The following is an 18305-nucleotide window of genomic DNA, read 5'->3' as shown; positions in this document are numbered from 1 at the left end:
AGTATTAAATCAGATATGAACCGTAACCAATTTTCAATTATTGTATTTGAATAAATATTTAATTTATTTATTTTATTTAGATAATTTGTCCACTTAAAAATATTTTTTTATTATAATTTTTGGGCAACATTGATTGTCTCATACATCTATTATTAATACTACAATGTTTAATCACATATTTAATGTTGACTAAATCATATTTACTATATTAACTTAAAAATATTTTTTCTGGCCTTATATATATACACGTATAAATATACATATCTTTTTTTTCTTCATTTTGGTCATATACTTTTAGTTTTTTGTTCAGAGGTCATATACTCTTCAATGATATATGAGACACTTTATTATACAGATTGAAGTGGTATAAAGAAAAAATAAATTCCTTTTATAGTTATTTTTTATTATTTTATTACTATTCAAAGTGTGGGTCTTATCTTTTTCAATTTCTCCTTCATCTCATAAAAAAAAAGATCTATAAACTTATATTTTTACCATATAATTCATCATGATATATTACTCCTACATCATGGTTTTTTCTATCGATAACACCACCTACATCAACCAAGGCTTTCTGTACAATTTTTTTTTGTCTGGACCCAATCATTGCAACAGCATATTCAGCTCCAACTATCCATTTTAAAGTTCTTCAAAAAAAAAAAAAAAAATACCAAACAGAGCCATCCACTATTCCAGCTTCAGCAGTTCAGTTTTGTGGTGGCTTCCGTACATACTCTTTTGCACAGACCTCCAAGCTGCTCCCAGCATCATCTCTCATGGACACATGTCACTTTTAGCTTCTTTCAATTCAAACATCTATAAATTTTTATACAATAAAATCTGTACACTATAATTTTTCTAACGACTATTGTGCATTGAAGATGATTAAGTGTTGTTATTGTAGTTGCTAAGGTAGGATATATTTGTAATTTCATTGATAGACATGATGACAGGATTATTATATATATGTGTTATTAAACTATTGGAAAGTTATCACCTGTTCCAATGTACTATATGGAACAGCAATGTTCTTAGCACTACCAGGTATGCTTGTAACTTTTGTCCTTTAACAAAGGAATGAATGACTATTTCAACCAATAATATAGTTCTGAAATGACCATATTGGTCAGCTGTACTGGGGAGATTATATTTTATTGGTTTGTCTAAACTTGTGCCATGTGATAAAGCCGGTTCCATTGAGAAATTAAAACCGTCCTGGCACTTCATTCGTATCCAATTGGGGTCAGATTACTAGAGTTGGAAAGCATGGAAAAATGAAAGTTAGGCACTATTATTAATACGAATTTATTATTATTATTAGTGGAAAAATGAAAAATGAATGCTGTTCTCTCTTATTATTTTTTAGCATTATTATTATTAATACGAATTTTATTATTTTTTTAACAATTTTGTAATATAAATTTTACTTTTTATTATTATTAATATTTTTATTTTTTTTAATTTTTTTATAATAATTCTTTGATAAAATATTTTTTTGGTCTAATAATTTTTTTTATTTTTTGTCAAAAATAATTTATATTAAAAAAATATAAATTAAATTTTAAAATTTAAATTTAAATAAAATGTGCAAAAGGTAACTATTAATTTCATTTAGTAGATTTAAACTCTTTGTATTATGGTCATTGAAAATTTCAAATACTATTATAAAATTTTAGATATTTTTTATCTTAATATTCTTAAATTATACATTATACTGTATATTTGAAGAGCTTCATTTTTTTTGAAATAAGTGTGACATTATATACTTTTTTTAATACAAAGAGATAATGAAGTTAAGGTGAGTAACAAAATTGATTATATAATAAGATATAAATTTTTAAAATTTCTAGAACAATTGATAAATTTTTACTCTATTTCTTATCTTTTATTTGATTTTTTTATAATTTTTTTCTTAATTAATTATAATTGTAATAATTTATCATAAATTTATATTTTGTAGAGAAAATTTATTAATCATAAAATACAGAAGACTTAATAAAAAAATTTAAAAAATATTGATTAACCACAAAATAAAAAAATATGAATTATGTTTTAATTATGTTATAAAATATAAATTGGGGCTATTTAAAATTAGTTTTTTACCATTAATGTTAACTTAAATTATAATAAGGTAAAAAGTAAAAATTGTATATAATAATTTAATTTAATTATTTATACTACCAAAATTATTCTTTATTATATTCCATTCATTTTTATTAATTAGTGATCTTTGATTATCTATTTTAAATAAAAATTTGAATGGATTGAATTGATTTTTTTTTTAAATTAGTAATATAATTATTGGGGCATTTGTTTTGCTTAGTAATATTTTTTAATATATTTAATCTGATTAATCATGTCTTTTTTATTTTATGTTAATTTAACTAATTAAATTTAATGAATTTCAGTTATTTTAATTCTTGCAACTTTTTATTCTAATAATGTATTTCAATTAATGCATTAATACAATTTTAATATTTATATGTCATTAGTAATAATCTCATTTTAAAGTGATGTTTAATTCCCAATATATATATATATATATATATATATATATATATATATATATATATATATATATATATATATATATAATGTTTAATTGTAGAAAAATCTACTATTTTTTTATACGAATAGATTAGACATATTTATATTCAATTTATTTGATTATTTATTAGAATCAATTATATTAAAAGATTAGATTAAGATTATGGTAGAATAATTATATTGTTATTAATTAATTATATTAAAATATTAAGATTATGATAGATTATCATTATTTTATTACTTTTTATTTTGATATTAATTCAGATATTTAGTTTTTTTATTATTATTTTTATTCTTTTATTCTATGTGTTTATTTTGATAAATCTTGCTAAATTAAATAAGGTATTGTATATTTTCTTTTTATTTCTCTTTTATACACACATAAAATTTATTAAATTATTTTTCTTCTGTCTAATAATTTTGTTTCTCTTCTATTTATATTTCTTTCGTTTAATACTTTTATTGGTTTTTATTTTTCTAAATTTTACTTTATCTTATATATTTGTTCTTATTACACCGAACATGTTTTATTTATGTTTAATATACATTCTTATATATGTTATAGAAATATGATTTTATTCTATTAACTTGTCAAATTTTTTAAAAAATCTAAAGCTAAAGCACAAAAATATATTTATAGATATTTTATTTTTTGACTAAAAAATGTAATATTTTTTGTCATATTTGTTGAAATCCTAAATTAAATATGAATAATAATTTTTGAAATAGAATAAATATATTTTAATTTTTTTGCATCTAAAAGCAATATTCTATCAATGTTATAATTATTTAGATAGATAAATAATAGTGAATATAAAATTATTTAGAATTGATAGAACTAAGTATATCTCTTTATTGAAAATATAAATTTAAAAATATAGGCAAAACGCCGAAATAAGTCAATAGCATACACTAATTTCACAATTCAGCCAAAATGAAAAACGTTACAAGGTTCCACCAAAAGCACCTTTCTATACAGTTCGAATTACAAATTCATAGTAATTCGAATCACATTGATTCGAATTACACACACGCACACAAGTACTAATTCGAATCAGACTGATTCGAATTACACACACTATTATAGAATTCACGAAGTCATTGAATCTCATCGTAGGTCTCATACAAATATTAAGAGGATCCTTATCATAAACTTCACACCAGATCGTGTTTTTCTCTTAATTGTCCCTTTGTAATGTACCAACACTACAAACTCTTCTCACTAGCCAATTAGTCTCACTCAAATGAACTCAATTCACGTTCACACCATATTTATAAATGTCTGGGACTTCTTAATTCGAATCAGATACATTCGAACTGTAATCAGAATTCCTCACCATGTAATTCGAATCGAGGTGATTCGAACTTCACCTTGCATGGTTCGAATCAGTGTGATTCGAACTATTCACACTGCAAACTCCCTCACTAATTCGAACGTGTTTGATTCGAATTACTAAACTTTTTAGTTCGAAAGAGTTTGATTCGAATTATATAGAGATATGCTTTTGGTTGATCTATGTCTCATTTTTTTGTTTGGCTTAATCACGTAAATTCTCATGCAAGCTGGCTTAATATTGCCATTTGCCCTAAAACCATTATATTCAATTCTCAATACTCAACCTCTCATTGAACCATTGTATGTTTAAAAGATTTTTAAAGAATAAAATAATTTTAGGATATAAATTTTTTTAAAAAGTAATTAATTCAAGAGCTATGAAGTTTTTTGTGGAGAAGCCGAGAAGAAGAAGATTTTGGATGAGGATGACTAAGTTTCTCTTGCATGGCTATAAAGTATGGACTGAATATGTGAATCATTGAATATGTGATATGAGGCAAATCCTAATTTCTAAAAAGTATTTATATGTATATATTCGGGACAGGTACATCCTAAACTCGACCATGCATTGTCCTAAGCAAAATCTGCCCTGACTCGGGTCAAGTTATTACTCTCCCCAACCGGGTATGGACGGCTCGGGTATCCGCGTATTTGGATACTCCTGCCAAGTCTAACCACGCATTGATGCTCCATTGATTAAGGGCTTACTGCTAGTCAATAGATTGCTATACACACAAAGCGAGATTCTAACTCCTAATAATTGTTTAAGCGGACGAGTGAGATGATCACTCAACAAACTCAAATTGATTAAGACAAATACTAATTATTTTTAATATTTTAATATTAAAAATTTTAAAAATTTAATTTTAATTATAACTTTATAAAATATTTATAATAATAATTATTATATATATTTTATTTAATTTTTTAATAAATTTTTTATATAATTTTATTTATTATCCCATACGATCTACCAATATATATACTAATAATAAATAACAAGCTTATTTTAGTAGAATGGACTAAATAGTCCAACAAATTCTCAGCTCGACTCACCTTTATAGGCCAACATAAAGTTACATTATAGCCGGACAGGGACAAAAAGAAAATGTTGGATCATTATCCACCGATGCAAGAGTCAAACGGTTGCTTGACCACTATGAAGCTCTTTTAATTGCTGTCCACACCAAATTATTTCCACTAAATCAGGACCGGTTTCATTTTTAACATTAAATCTTGATGGTAAAATTGATTGGAACAGAAAAATTCCAAAGTCGTACTGTGGAATACGTGAACATCTTCCTAAACTATTAAGCCTTAGTACTGTTAATTTTAAAATTCAAAGATTCATCATGTTTGATACATGAAATCATTATAAAATAGTTGACTATGGTTGTTATATGAAACCATTTTAAAATATATTAATTATTGTGATTGATGTATTAACATATTCAAAGTGTAATGCAATCTCATTTAACATTAAATAAATTAATAGTAAGTTGACAAATAAAAAATATAACTAACATCAAAGTCATTAGCATAAAATTTAATTTTACATAAGTTTGCTTATATTTCAAAAGCATTACAGACTAAACTAATCATCATAATATATCCAATATAATCTTGCATCATTTATTTAAAATATACTAATCACATCTACAATCACAATCTTAAAATATTTGTTATCTCCGATCCACTACCTTGGAATCCAACTTCATTCTAAATTTTTAAATTTACTTCCATATTTAACTCTTTCACTATATGTTAGAACTTCTCTTTTCATTAAAATAGCATTCTGATAAATAATGTCTTCATCAATATTTTTTTCAATTAAAACATTTAACCACTTAAAATACTTATAATGTGAGACTGTTGTGGTCTGAAAATTAAACAGAAAAATTCAATTGTAAGAATATAAAAATTATACAAAGATGAGAAAATATTCAAAATAAATTCAAATTCATACAAAAAATATGAATTATTACTTACATTGTAATTAGGTCATCCTAAGAAGAATCTATTTGAGTTAATTTTTGTACAAAATTGAAAGAGAATCGCATAACTACCACAATGATATTTGGGAGAGACGAATTTCTTTTTTCATTATCACTTTTACTGTCTCCACCCAAACTATAATCACGCAGAGTATGACTCCTAGTTTTTGAGAAATAGTTTTCACGGCTCATGATGTGATAGAAATAGTGGCTATACAAGGAAGAAGGTGACAACAACGTTAGGGTTAATAAAAAGGGGCTGCTCATGTTTTTTTCTTTTAAGAAGAGAGGAAGTCGTTGATTTTGTAAAATTAACCGGAGCCAGATTGGGTGAGCATTCCAAACTGGCACTTAACGGCCAAATTACCATATTAATATGTCATATAGGTATGTTTCATTAATCTCAGAGAAAGATAATTGACGCAGAGGCTAACAAGTCTCATAGATTTAACGTTCAAGGACCATCTAAGATTTTTTTATGGGGCCACGTTGTCCTTCGAAAAATTTTTTAAGGATCGAATTGGATATTCACTCTATAAGTAATTATAATACTTTTTAATTGAATTGGATATTCACTCTATAAGTAAAAAATATTATGTTAAAATTCTTTGAGTGAATTCTCTTGTTAAGTTGGGTGAGTAGTGAACACTTAGTGGTTACAAATCTAAGGAGTGAACCTAGCCAAATTTAGCTTGGGTAGAAGTTGAGTTTATCCCAAATAGTATTGGGTTGAATCCTAAGAAAATTGGTGTTTGTAATCTTGTTAAAGATAATGAAAATTTTACCATTGTTGTGAGCGAGACTGGATGTAGGTCACATTGCACAAAGTAACTGATCCAGGATACATGACTGTGTGATTTTCTCCTCTCTACTCTTCTTCTATTTTCTTTCGGTATGAGACAAAATGAAATTGTCTCCTACATCATCTAATCTCAAAAGTCACAGTTATCCAAAAACAAAAGTTGCTCTATTTCAGATCGTATTGTGAATAGACAAAATAAAATTGTTTCATAAAAACTCCAATTGACAGACACAATAGCAACTAAATTTCTATTCTAATCTAAAATAGAGACCACAAATTTAACCCCTTTCTCTATATCATTTACAAACTTTCATAGTTATATAAAAATTCTGCTTAAATGAACTTTTATTGCTACATGCTAGAAGCATCAAATGACACTTTTATAGTTCTCTTATTTAATATGAAATAAATAAATGTTTATATATTTTATTAAAATAAATTTTTTAATATTGTTATTCATATAAGTTTTTTTAAATTAATCTAACGAACCATTAAGTATACCAATTATTTTATTTTAAACTTTTGACTCAAATAACAAAAACAGTAACAATTTTTAAAAAAGTTAAAATTAATATAATCTCATTTTAGATATTATTTAAGTTAAAAAATGCCAAAATAGATTAAAGATAACCCAGATGAAATTAAATAAAAAAAATTAGAGAATGAGAATTTCTTTTTCATATCAAACGAGCATAAAGATAAAGGATTTAAAATAAATGTGTTGAAAAAAGCAGGGACAATATTAGAACATGGTGAAATGGTAGTTTTTCCCTTCAGTTTTTCACATTTTTGTCCAATATTGAAGGAGAAAAAATTAAGTGAGTCTGATCCATCTTTTTCCACCATTTATTCATTCTTTTACAACCTTTCACCTCAGCCAAATAATAAAAAAATAGCCATTTTCCTCTCAAGTTCCTTCTATTCCCACTCTTTCCTTGCATTTTCTTCTCAAAGGAACAGACTTTTCTCTTAAGTTTGGGATGAGAGGCCTACATCAAAAAAAGAAGCGTGGTTGTTAGCATAAATCAAAAAATAAAAATATAAGAAAAGAAGAGGAAGAAGTGTAGTTTGGCGTCTTCCCCATGTGCGAATATATAGAATAACTTCAATTCGGTTGACTTATTTCTTGCAACACTATTTTCAGAGTTCAATCAAGCTTCTATCGTCCACTACAAACCCATCATCAAAAGGGTAAAAGACGATTCCGGGTAAGTAGTAATAATATTGTTCCAAAGTCTTTCAGTTTCATCATTATTCATCTTTGGGTTAAAACTTAAAAGTTAACTACAAGAAAAATAAAATTAAAGAGTGAAGGAAACCGATGGTTATATGAGCAAAAGTTTAATCTGATCTCTATCATCATCATCAGTCCCTAAGTATAGATGGAATTTGGTATCTTGCTAATGAAGGGTCGGCTTTCCTCTATATTTCAATGTTTTTCTAATGTAATGATTTCTTCATTACACAATTATTTCAAACCAAAAGCAGTATTTGAATTTGCCGATAATTTGGATTTGTAGGATATATGAACTATGTTATTTAAGAAATTAAAATTATTAAAGATAGTATTTAAAAATTTTTTGGTGATTTTAATGTAGTGTAACATACAATTATATCTGTTCTTTTTAGATGATCATTTATGCAATTAATATAAAAGATAATTATTTTTATTAATATAATATTATGTAATTGAATACAGTGTAAAATTATTTTGACTATTTTTATTTTGTTGATCTTGAGAAAAAGACGGACAATTGATAAAATAGTGAAAGTAGGATATTGCATTCTTTTATAGGTGTTTTGAATTTACTCATAAATGATTCATTTTGTCAGATATTATTATTGGGTGATTTTTTATGATACCTAAAAATTAATATTTAATTTAAAAATATAAAAATTATAAATGGTAAATTTGATATCAAAATTAAATGTCAGCAACAGTAGAATTGGTGTTCTCTTTTAGCAACAGAGGAGACTTCTGTTTGTTGGGGTCTATATTTTTTAGCGTCAATATTTTTTAGTATCGTTTTACTGGTTTATTCACCATAAAATTGATCTTTCTTCTCTTTTTTCTTTTTTTTTTCTATTTTTACTGTGGCTCACTTATTTTGATACATGTACTTCAGAGTTCAATCCTATGCTATGGCACATGCATCTTTTTTCCGAGTATCACAGAAGGCATATGTTTTATTTATTTGTCTCTTGCTTATTCTGAAACCGAAGGGTGTGGCTTCTTCTTCCGAAAATACCCTTAAGATAAAGTATGATGTCTTTGTTAGCTTCAGAGGCCCAGACATCCGCCGAGGTTTTCTTAGTCATTTGGTTGACGCACTTTCTAGAAAGAAAATTAACGGCTTTGTAGATGATAAAATTGAGGTAGGAGATGAAATACCAAAATCGCTCATTAGAGCAATCGAGGCATCATTAATTTCACTAGTTATATTTTCACCAAACTATTCTTCTTCACACTGGTGTTTGGAGGAACTTGCAAAAATAGTTGAATGCAAAGAAAAAGAAGGCCAGTTTGTGCTACCAGTTTTTCTTGACGTAGATCCCTCAGATGTGCGGCACCAAAGAGGATCCTATGAGGACGCATTTATTAAACATGAGAAGAAATATGACTTGGTCAAGGTTCAGCGTTGGAGAACTGCTTTGCAAAGAGCTGCTAATTTATCTGGATTACATTCAACAAAATATAGGTATGTTATTTTTTATTTTTCTCCATGGAAAGATTTCAAATACATTCATTTTTTATTTTTTTTAAAAATCAAACAAAATAAAAATAATTAATTTATAAATTAAATCATCTTACTTTTATTTTTTCACAGATCGAAATATTATTTAATAATTTATTGCTGATCAATATAAATTGCTACATGCACAAAATACAATACGAACTCCAAAAATTTATTTAAACTGATCAGTAAATTAACCATTAGATCAATGAAAATTGATTAATAAATACACTAGCTAACTTCTACTCTTAGACATAATAAAAATTAAAAAATGTTAGGCATCTAACTATTTTTTAAACCAAATTTTTAACCAACTCTTTGTGTGCTTCTTCTTTATCGTAGACAGGCGAGTACTTCTTCTTCCTCTTTTTTTGTTATCGTTGTCGTCATCTTCTTCTTTTGTAGGCTTCTTTCTTCAACATACATCGTTATCATTGTCGCTATCATCACAGTTTGTTTTCTTCTTGATGTGGTGTTTAATTTTTTCTTCTCTTCTTTTTTCCTCATCCTCTTTTATTATCATCATCATCTTAATAGTTATCATCTTCGTTTTTTCTTATAAATGTTCAGAAAATTATAACACATAAATTATGTGTTATGTGCAAAAATTTGTGTGCTATACACAAAAATTTATATATTGTATCAATAAAATATGTATAACACATAAAATTTTAGTGTACATCATAAAAATCTTGGTACATAACATATAAATTTTAAGAGGACTACATATCTAGACTATTGACTCCTTCAACTAATAAAATACATTTTTGACAAAAAATTTGTATATTATGTAAAAATGTTTATGTGCTATATTTATATAGCGTACCAATGAAATATGCACAAGACATAAATTTTTTGAGGACTACATATTAAAAATATTGACTCACTCAATTAATAAAATACATTTGAAGTAAAAATTTGTATACTATTCAATAAGGTTGTTATAAGTAAAATTTTTTGTGCTGTATCTTAAAAATTTATGTACTATAACAATAATTTTTTGTATTTTCCAACAAAAATTTGTGTACTGTGTTAAAAAATAAGAATAGTGACGTATGCATGTATTTTTTTTATTAGTCTTGCACTAATTTATTTGAACTAAATTACAAAAATATTTGTATATATAACATTACCCATAAAATTTTATCATACTATTTATTTAAATTCATATATAATATAGTCCTAAATATACACAATAATTGCCAATGAGTTATAGTTTAAATGGCATAGTCTCCCCATACTCAATTAAGAGGTTACGGATTCGAGTCTCCTATCTTTGGTAAATATATAATTAAGCGGATCCTTAAGTATATAATTGAGTAAATAGTCAAAATAATCTCCAAAAGTTATTCATTAATTAAGCGGATCCTTAAAATTTTCATGAATTTCATTTTTCCATATGTAAAATCAAAACTATCAATCCCTATTTTGTTGGTCTGATCCTTTGCAATTTTAAGGATTTTACTCTTACACTCGAGTTAGAAAAAAATATATACTTTATGACATATATACATGATCCCTTTATATCCAAAATTACTAAGGAAAAAACTGAAAATATTGTCATTCAATACATCTTCCTTGTTTTTTAGGAATGACTATGGGCTCCTTGAAGCAATCATCAAACATCTGATAAAGAGATTGAATCTTGAGCAGAAATATATCTCAAGAGGGCTTATTGGAATTGGCAAATCAATTGCACTCTTAGAGTCAGAATTGAATCCGGAGTTAGGAGACGTGCGTGCTTTGGGAATTTGGGGAATGGGGGGCTTGGGTAAGACAACTCTTGCATGGGAAGTGTTTAACAGCGTACGCTCACAGTACGAAGGTTCTTGTTTTCTGAGAAATTTAAGGGAAAGTTCAGCCAGGGAAGGAATATTTTCTTTGAAGAGCAAACTTTATTCTGAACTCGTAGGTGAACAAGACTTAAAAATTGATAGCTCAAATGGATTGCCCCCTTTTCTTGAGAAAAGACTTGGTCGAATGAAGGTAATCATTGTTCTAGACGATGTCAATGATTTTCGGCAACTGAAAATACTATTTGGAACAAGGGAACAATTTGGATCAGGTAGTAGAATCATTGTAACATCCAGAGATAAGCAAGTGCTCCATACAGAAGTTGATTTTATCTACCAAGTTAAGCCATTACAAGTTGATGAGGCGCTTCGACTTTTCAATTCAATTGCCTTCAAACACGAACATCGTGATCTTGAGATGGAATTTCGTGAGCAATCAAAAAAGGTGATCGAGTATGCCAAAGGTGTTCCATTAGTCATAGAAGTTCTGGGCCACCATGTCCATGGAAAAGGGAAAGAAATATGGGAAAGCCTGTTAGAGAAGCTTAAAAATATGCCAGACAAAGAGGTCCATAACGTGATGAAACTCAGTTATGATGATCTTGATCGGGATGAGAAAAAGATATTCTTGGATATTGCTTGTTTTTTCAAATGGATGCCTTTGTCAGAGGATTATATAAAACGACTTTTGAAGGATGAGGTCAATTCTGTGGCTTTTGTGTTAGAAAGGTTAAAAGACAAAGCCCTCATAACTGTTCCTGAAAGAATTTTCGTATGGATGCACGACATTATTCAAGAAACAGCAAAAGAGATTGTTCGTCAAGAATCTATTGAAGACCCTGGAAAACGAAGCCGATTATGGGATTCTAATGACATTTATCAAGTGCTAAAAGCTGATAAGGTATATGTCATAATTTGTGTCGGATTCTTTATGGTAATGTTTTTTCAAAAATACTATTTAAACATTAAAAATAATCATTAAAATCAGTCACTATGTATCTGTAAATAAATATATATGTAATTTAATTTATTTTTAATGTATATATATATATATATATATATATATATATATATATATATATATACTGGTGATTGATTTTAGTATATAATTAACATGTTTAAATATTTTTTATTTCTAATTTTTTTAACTTTTTAAAATTATTTATTTGCTTAACTTTTATTCTCAATGTTTAAAATAGATTTAAATTTCACCTTTAATATCCTCATAAAGCTAAATTGAGGAGAAAGTTAAATCCAAAGAAAATTTACATCTTATCTTATGTTTTCTTAAATAAATTTGGCTTTTCCTTTGTCATCTTCAATTATTTATACTTTATTTAAGAGGTCAATTTCTCTTGAGAGTGTGCATATTATATAAGGGTAACATTAGGAAAATTTTGACCACCTGATCGTTGAAAGACATACAATAAGGGAAGAATTGAATACGATCAAATTAAAATTTATTTTAAATGTTCAGAATAAAACAAAATAAAATTATATATTAATTAAGAACCAAAGCATATTTTATTTGTCAAATATTTTTTCTTTCATAAAAGGAAAAAAACATTTCTATAAAATTTTAAGGATATTGGTAATCATCTTTTTAGAAAATAATTTTATTAAAATGGCAAAACAAATTTTATAAAATTAAACAAGCAATATATAACTTTCTTTTAAAAAAATTTAAAATTTTAAAATATTGACTTTAAAAAATGTGATTTTGATAAAGACCTAACATTTTGTAACTAACAATTAGTGAACCAAGTAGTTACGAATAAAAATGGATCGGGCTACTTGGTGGGAATTTATAACTAGGCTCATTTTAAATTCTGACTAGTTTTATTTTTTTTTTTTTTTGGTCGATGGATTGGACAACCCCCAATCCTAGGTTACACACTCACACACCCACTCACACACACTAACCTAGCCACTGCTAGGGTTTGAACTTGTGTGGCTTTGGATTGAGGCAAATACTTTTGCCATTGAACCACATGCCTCAGCCACGACTAGTTTTATTAAACAGGTTTGGTTCGGATCTTTTAAAGTCTACTATTGAAAAGGTCATGTCATAAGTTTTTTTAAAGCTTATAATCTAACTTTTTTAAATAATAGATTTTACAAAAAAAAAAAAATCAAGTCTAATATATTTAATAAAACAAACCAAACCACAAGACCCGAATACATAGTCCAACCCATTTTCATTCCTACCTTCAAGCAGTGAACGGACAAAGATTGCGGTTTTGGATTATTATTGTAAAGAAGAAAAACAATGTTGGTCGATTATTAACCGAAAAAAGTTTATTTCTAATTTTTTTTAAATGAAAATGTGTATATATATTACCAAAAGACAAACTTTTTATTTGTTTCGAAAAATTGTTACTTTTTTTAAAGCCGAATATATAGTAAAGTTAATTTTATAGAGGATTTTATTTTTTGAATGATATATGGTATAAAATGTTTGCAATATTTGTAGGGGAGTGAAGCCATTAGAAGCATCTCCGCCAAGTTGCCATTGCTTAATAAGAAGCTGCAGCTAAGCCCTCAAGTATTTGCAAAGATGAGCAACCTACAGTTTTTGGACTTTTTAGCTCCTCACACGTGTCCTTCTTATTTCCCACGAGATCAAATGAGTTTGTATTTTCCTGAAGGGCTTGAGTCTCTGCCTAATGAACTAAGGGTTCTTCATTGGTTGCACTACCCTATGGAAGCCTTGCCAACTCAGTTTTCTGCTGAAAATCTTCAACTACTCTTCTTGCCCGTTAACCGAGTGAAAAAACTTTGGCATAATCAAGAGCAGGTAACAACCAAACATGCTTGTCTTTTATAATTTCAAATCTTGTATTTTATGATTCTATCATCACGACAAAGAAAAAGAATAAAACAAGCGTAAACTCAAATCAATTTAAAAAAAATAGTTAAACATTTTAGTTTTCAAAAAATTTTAACTATTAAATTAACTCTCTACTTTTTTTTTGTTAAATAAATTAGTCTTCATCGTTATTTGATAAAGAATTAAAGACATAAAAGTCTCTAAATTTTTTTTTAAAGTTTCAAATCAGTTCTTATACGTAGATGAGTAATTTAATATGAAGATTGATTTATCTACAAAATAAATTTGAAGATTAACTTTGTAATTAAATTTGTTGGAGTCTAAAATATTTGACAATTAATTTTAAGAATTAATTTGGATATGACATAAAAAATAGAAGGTAAATTCGGTTTTATTCACTAATATTCAGACTAAATCTTAATTTTATATGGGATGTTTAAAATATTATATTTTTATTTTTTTTCTCTAATTAAAATAAAAAAGATTTTTTTAAAAAAAATACCATTATTTATTATTGTTATTTATTTTTTAATCATATATTCTTTTATCAAGTTTATTCTCAGATCACTATCAATATTATTTTGACTATTATAATTATAATAATTATGATAGTTAAAAAATTTAATTTTGACAAAAAATTAAAAAGTATGATAATATAAAGCTTTTAAGACAAAAATAAATATTTTAAATATTAAAGATAAAATTAGAACTTTGTTAAATATTTAAAACTAAATATTTTTGGTAAAAATAAAATATATACACTACTTTTTTTTCTCATTGTGCAAGAGTAAGATGTGACATGTGAGTAAAAACATGTGCATTGTTCCACTAACATACTAGCAATATATTAGAATAAAAACAAGGCAATATATTATGCAGTCAGGGAAGTGGATATTCATGAAATATTTCATCCATTGTTAAATATTTCAATAATGTTTGAAAAAAAAAGTCAAAATAATCTAAACTTATCTTATTAAATATTTATTACTTATCTGAATTTTTTTTTCATCATTTTCGTATACTCACTACTTAGAAGCTGTGGATTTAAGTTTTTTAATTTTGGTAAAAAAAAGAATTGGATTAAAATTTTTAAAATACGAGTAACTAACAAAAAATAGAGTGAAACTACAACCACTCAAAAATAATTAATTAAATCCAAAATTAATTAGCTCATGTTATGTATGTATGATTACTGATGAAATCTTCATTTGTTGAGTGTTACAGAATCTTCGAAGTTTAAAGAGCGTTAGCCTTCTATGTTCCACCCAATTAACAGAGTCACCAGACTTTTCAAATGCAACAAATCTTGAAGTGCTTATTCTCAGTTGGAGTTCAAAGTTGATTCACGTACATCCATCTGTTTTCTCTTTAGAGAAGCTCACGGTTTTGGACCTTTCAAGCTGCGTTTCCCTTACAAGCCTTATAAGTGATACTCATTTAAGGTCCCTTCGCTATCTCACTCTCTCTGGCTGCACAGCACTGAAGGAATTTTCTGTTATTTCAATGAATATGGTATACCTGTATTTAGATCACACAGGGATCAAACAACTGCCTGCATCTATTGGAATTCAAAGCAAACTTGAAGTGCTAAGTCTAGCAAACAGTACTATTGAATACTTGCCTGAAAGCATTAAGCACCTCTTGAGGCTAAGAACTTTAGATTTAAGCCGTTGCAGGAAGCTTCAAACTCTACCGGAGCTACCCCCTAACATCAAAGACCTAAGTGTTGAAGGTTGCATATCATTGAAGACCGTGTTGTTCCCTGTGACTTTAGCTGAACAAATGAAGGAAGAAAGGAAAAAGGTTGCATTCTGGAATTGTGTGGCATTGGATCAACACTCTCTTAAGGCTATTGGCTTGAATGCACAAATCAACATCATGAAATTTGCACATCAAAATTTGTCCAGATTTGAAAGTGACAGTTACCAAGATTATGATGCTGATGGAGCCACCTATGTGTATCCGGGAAGCAGAATTCCGAAGTGGTTGTTGCACAGAACAATTGGCGATCACATAACAATTGATGTCCCATTTGGTCTGCCTTCCAATCAGTTAGGCTTCATTTTTGCCTTCATTGTTCCGAAAGTTGCATCTGAGGGTCTGTTTTTAAACTTTAGCCTCAGTGTTGGTGATGATGAGGATGAAGGAAACAGTATCAAGTTGCGCTTGCCTAGACCAGGTCAAGAAATTGCATCGGACCACGTGTATCTGATGTATGACGTGGCATGCTCTAACTACCTAAGAAGTAAAGCCAAATCTCAGCCACAGTTTGAAATTAGGGTTAGTGTGGCATCAGAGTACACGCCGTTGCTATTGAAAGGATTGGGGGTCAGCCTAGTCAATGTGGCAGAATATCAGAGTTTCGTTCAACAAATGAAATGGCTTGACACAACTTCAGATACCATTTTTAACTGATCAATAACAAGAGAAATGGATTCATATCATTGTGAACCTTCATATCAGAATTGTTCTCTTGAATTTGGGAAATTCTATGGTACGCAGTGCTTATTTCAACAACATGTGCACGCGCTTGGAGCAGGCCGAGGAAGGGATATGTTAGTTTTATGAAATAGATTGCAGTAGTTTGTTGAGTGCATTATAGATTTAAATTTTGTAGTTAACAGAAGAGATAGTTTTGATTAAGGAGTAATTTAAATGAATGGTTGAAAATTTTTGATAATGTTATATTATTGATAGAAATATTTTAAAAATTTAATATATTTTTTATTTATTTAATTATAATAAATTTTATGATGGTCTATTTATAAGTATTTTAGATCACATTTAACTTGAAATTTTTAAATAATTCTTCTTATATATATTTTTAGATATTATTTTAATAAATATTTCTAATAATTACTTTATATATTTATTTAATTTTTATATTTTTATATCATAATATCTAAATATTTATTCTTTTTAAACAGTCACCAGAATTTTAGAGATTTCTACAGAAGTGGAGCATAATTAATAGGGTCTCACTTATGCGGTGTTCCGACAACAACCGAATGTTTAGTAAAGAAGCAACTTCTCTTTCTTTTCTTTTCTTTTTTTCAAGCAGTTGTTAAACTTACTTTCTGAATTTGACATTGGAGCAATAAAAGGAGCAGAAACTCCTCGTCCTAATCTAAGTCAGAACTTCTGCAAATAGTCCTTTTATTTTGTGTTTACTTATTCCATTGCCATTGTTTTTACCTCTTGATGTTGATTGCATAACTGGTTTTACGAAGGTAGTCAATGATCACATTTGATAACAAATTTAATAGAGGCTAGCTTGCACATAAGAAGGTTCTTAAGAACTTTGGGTACAAGCTTCATAATAGTTTACAAAATATTGGTGCCATTTATGTGGAGTGTTAGGCTTGTGTGTTAAAGGTTGGGTGTCTAAGGACTTGTAATTTAATAAGGAAAAGTATTGGGTACCAAATGATCCTTGGGTAGACTATTGTTTTTAAAATATAATGTCCTTTCTTTGATGGCTGCACTAAAAGATCAATGCGAATACAACTAAACATGTTTATTATTTAATATTTATTGCTACAAAAAATGTGAAGTTAGTATACGATTGACTATCTCTTCTTTTATATTGCTTTTAGTAATATTAAGGAGACAAAAAATAATAGACTTAAATAGTCCAAATTGTTTTTATTTAATATTTATTTATTATAGAATGTATTAAATAAAGTCAAAAATAATAAATTTTAATAGTTTTTAATTAATATTCTTTTGTTACTAAATATTTTCGATTGGCTTTCTTATAACATATTGAACATGAACCTTCATTTAACTAATTATTTATCCAAAAGATAGATTTGCACATGGTAAAAAGAATATGTAGAATGTATGGCAACGAAAATGAGCAAATAAAGAAACGATAATCACGTCATCAATAAATTATAGCAGCAATTAAAGAAAACAATTTAATATAAGACCCTTCAAAAAGAGGGCAAAACAAATCAAAAAAAAGAAAAAAACTATACTGTGTTTAACTTGCATATTACAAGATAGATCAAATCAAACATGAAGCACCGTGCTAGTCCCTTGCCTGTCACTTTCAGCATCAAAGAGTGTTGAAACTAAAAACTTCAACATTTGTTTTGTATGTAATTTTTATTCAAACTTAAGTCGCATGCCCTGAGCAAGAGCTTTCACTATACTGGACCTGTGGCATACTTCTAACTTCTTAGTCTAAGCATCAGCATGGTACTCTAATATGCTTCAAGCACACCAACTGCTAAGACCACCATATATGGGCAACTTTATGTTAG

At 27.4% G+C, this 18305-nt stretch overlaps 1 protein-coding gene across 1 annotated transcript; it reads left to right on the top strand.

The window, feature by feature from the left end:
- Nucleotides 1-7577: 7577 nt before the first annotated feature.
- On the top strand, nt 7578-16722 carry LOC130948690 (disease resistance protein RPV1-like). The gene is made up of 5 exons (XM_057877533.1): nt 7578-7887; nt 8806-9378; nt 11004-12108; nt 13681-14004; nt 15262-16722. Exons 2-5 carry the CDS (start codon nt 8822-8824, stop codon nt 16450-16452), a joined length of 3177 nt encoding a protein of 1058 aa, XP_057733516.1. The 5' UTR covers nt 7578-7887; nt 8806-8821; the 3' UTR covers nt 16453-16722.
- Nucleotides 16723-18305: the final 1583 nt, after the last annotated feature.

This window comes from Arachis stenosperma, chromosome 9, assembly GCF_014773155.1.
Source record: "Arachis stenosperma cultivar V10309 chromosome 9, arast.V10309.gnm1.PFL2, whole genome shotgun sequence".
NCBI classification, from domain to species: Eukaryota; Viridiplantae; Streptophyta; class Magnoliopsida; order Fabales; family Fabaceae; genus Arachis; species Arachis stenosperma.
Note: the sequence above shows the minus strand (reverse complement) of the source record. Positions and strands in the feature narration are given on the sequence as shown.

Coding starts and splice junctions, on each gene's coding strand:
- LOC130948690 (XM_057877533.1), top strand. CDS start 8,822: ATGGCACATGCATCTTTTTTCCGAGTATCACAGAAGGCATATGTTTTA. Junction 9,379..11,003: donor TTACATTCAACAAAATATAG/GTATGTTATTTT, acceptor CTTGTTTTTTAG/GAATGACTATGGGCTCCTTG. Junction 14,005..15,261: donor TTTGGCATAATCAAGAGCAG/GTAACAACCAAA, acceptor TGAGTGTTACAG/AATCTTCGAAGTTTAAAGAG.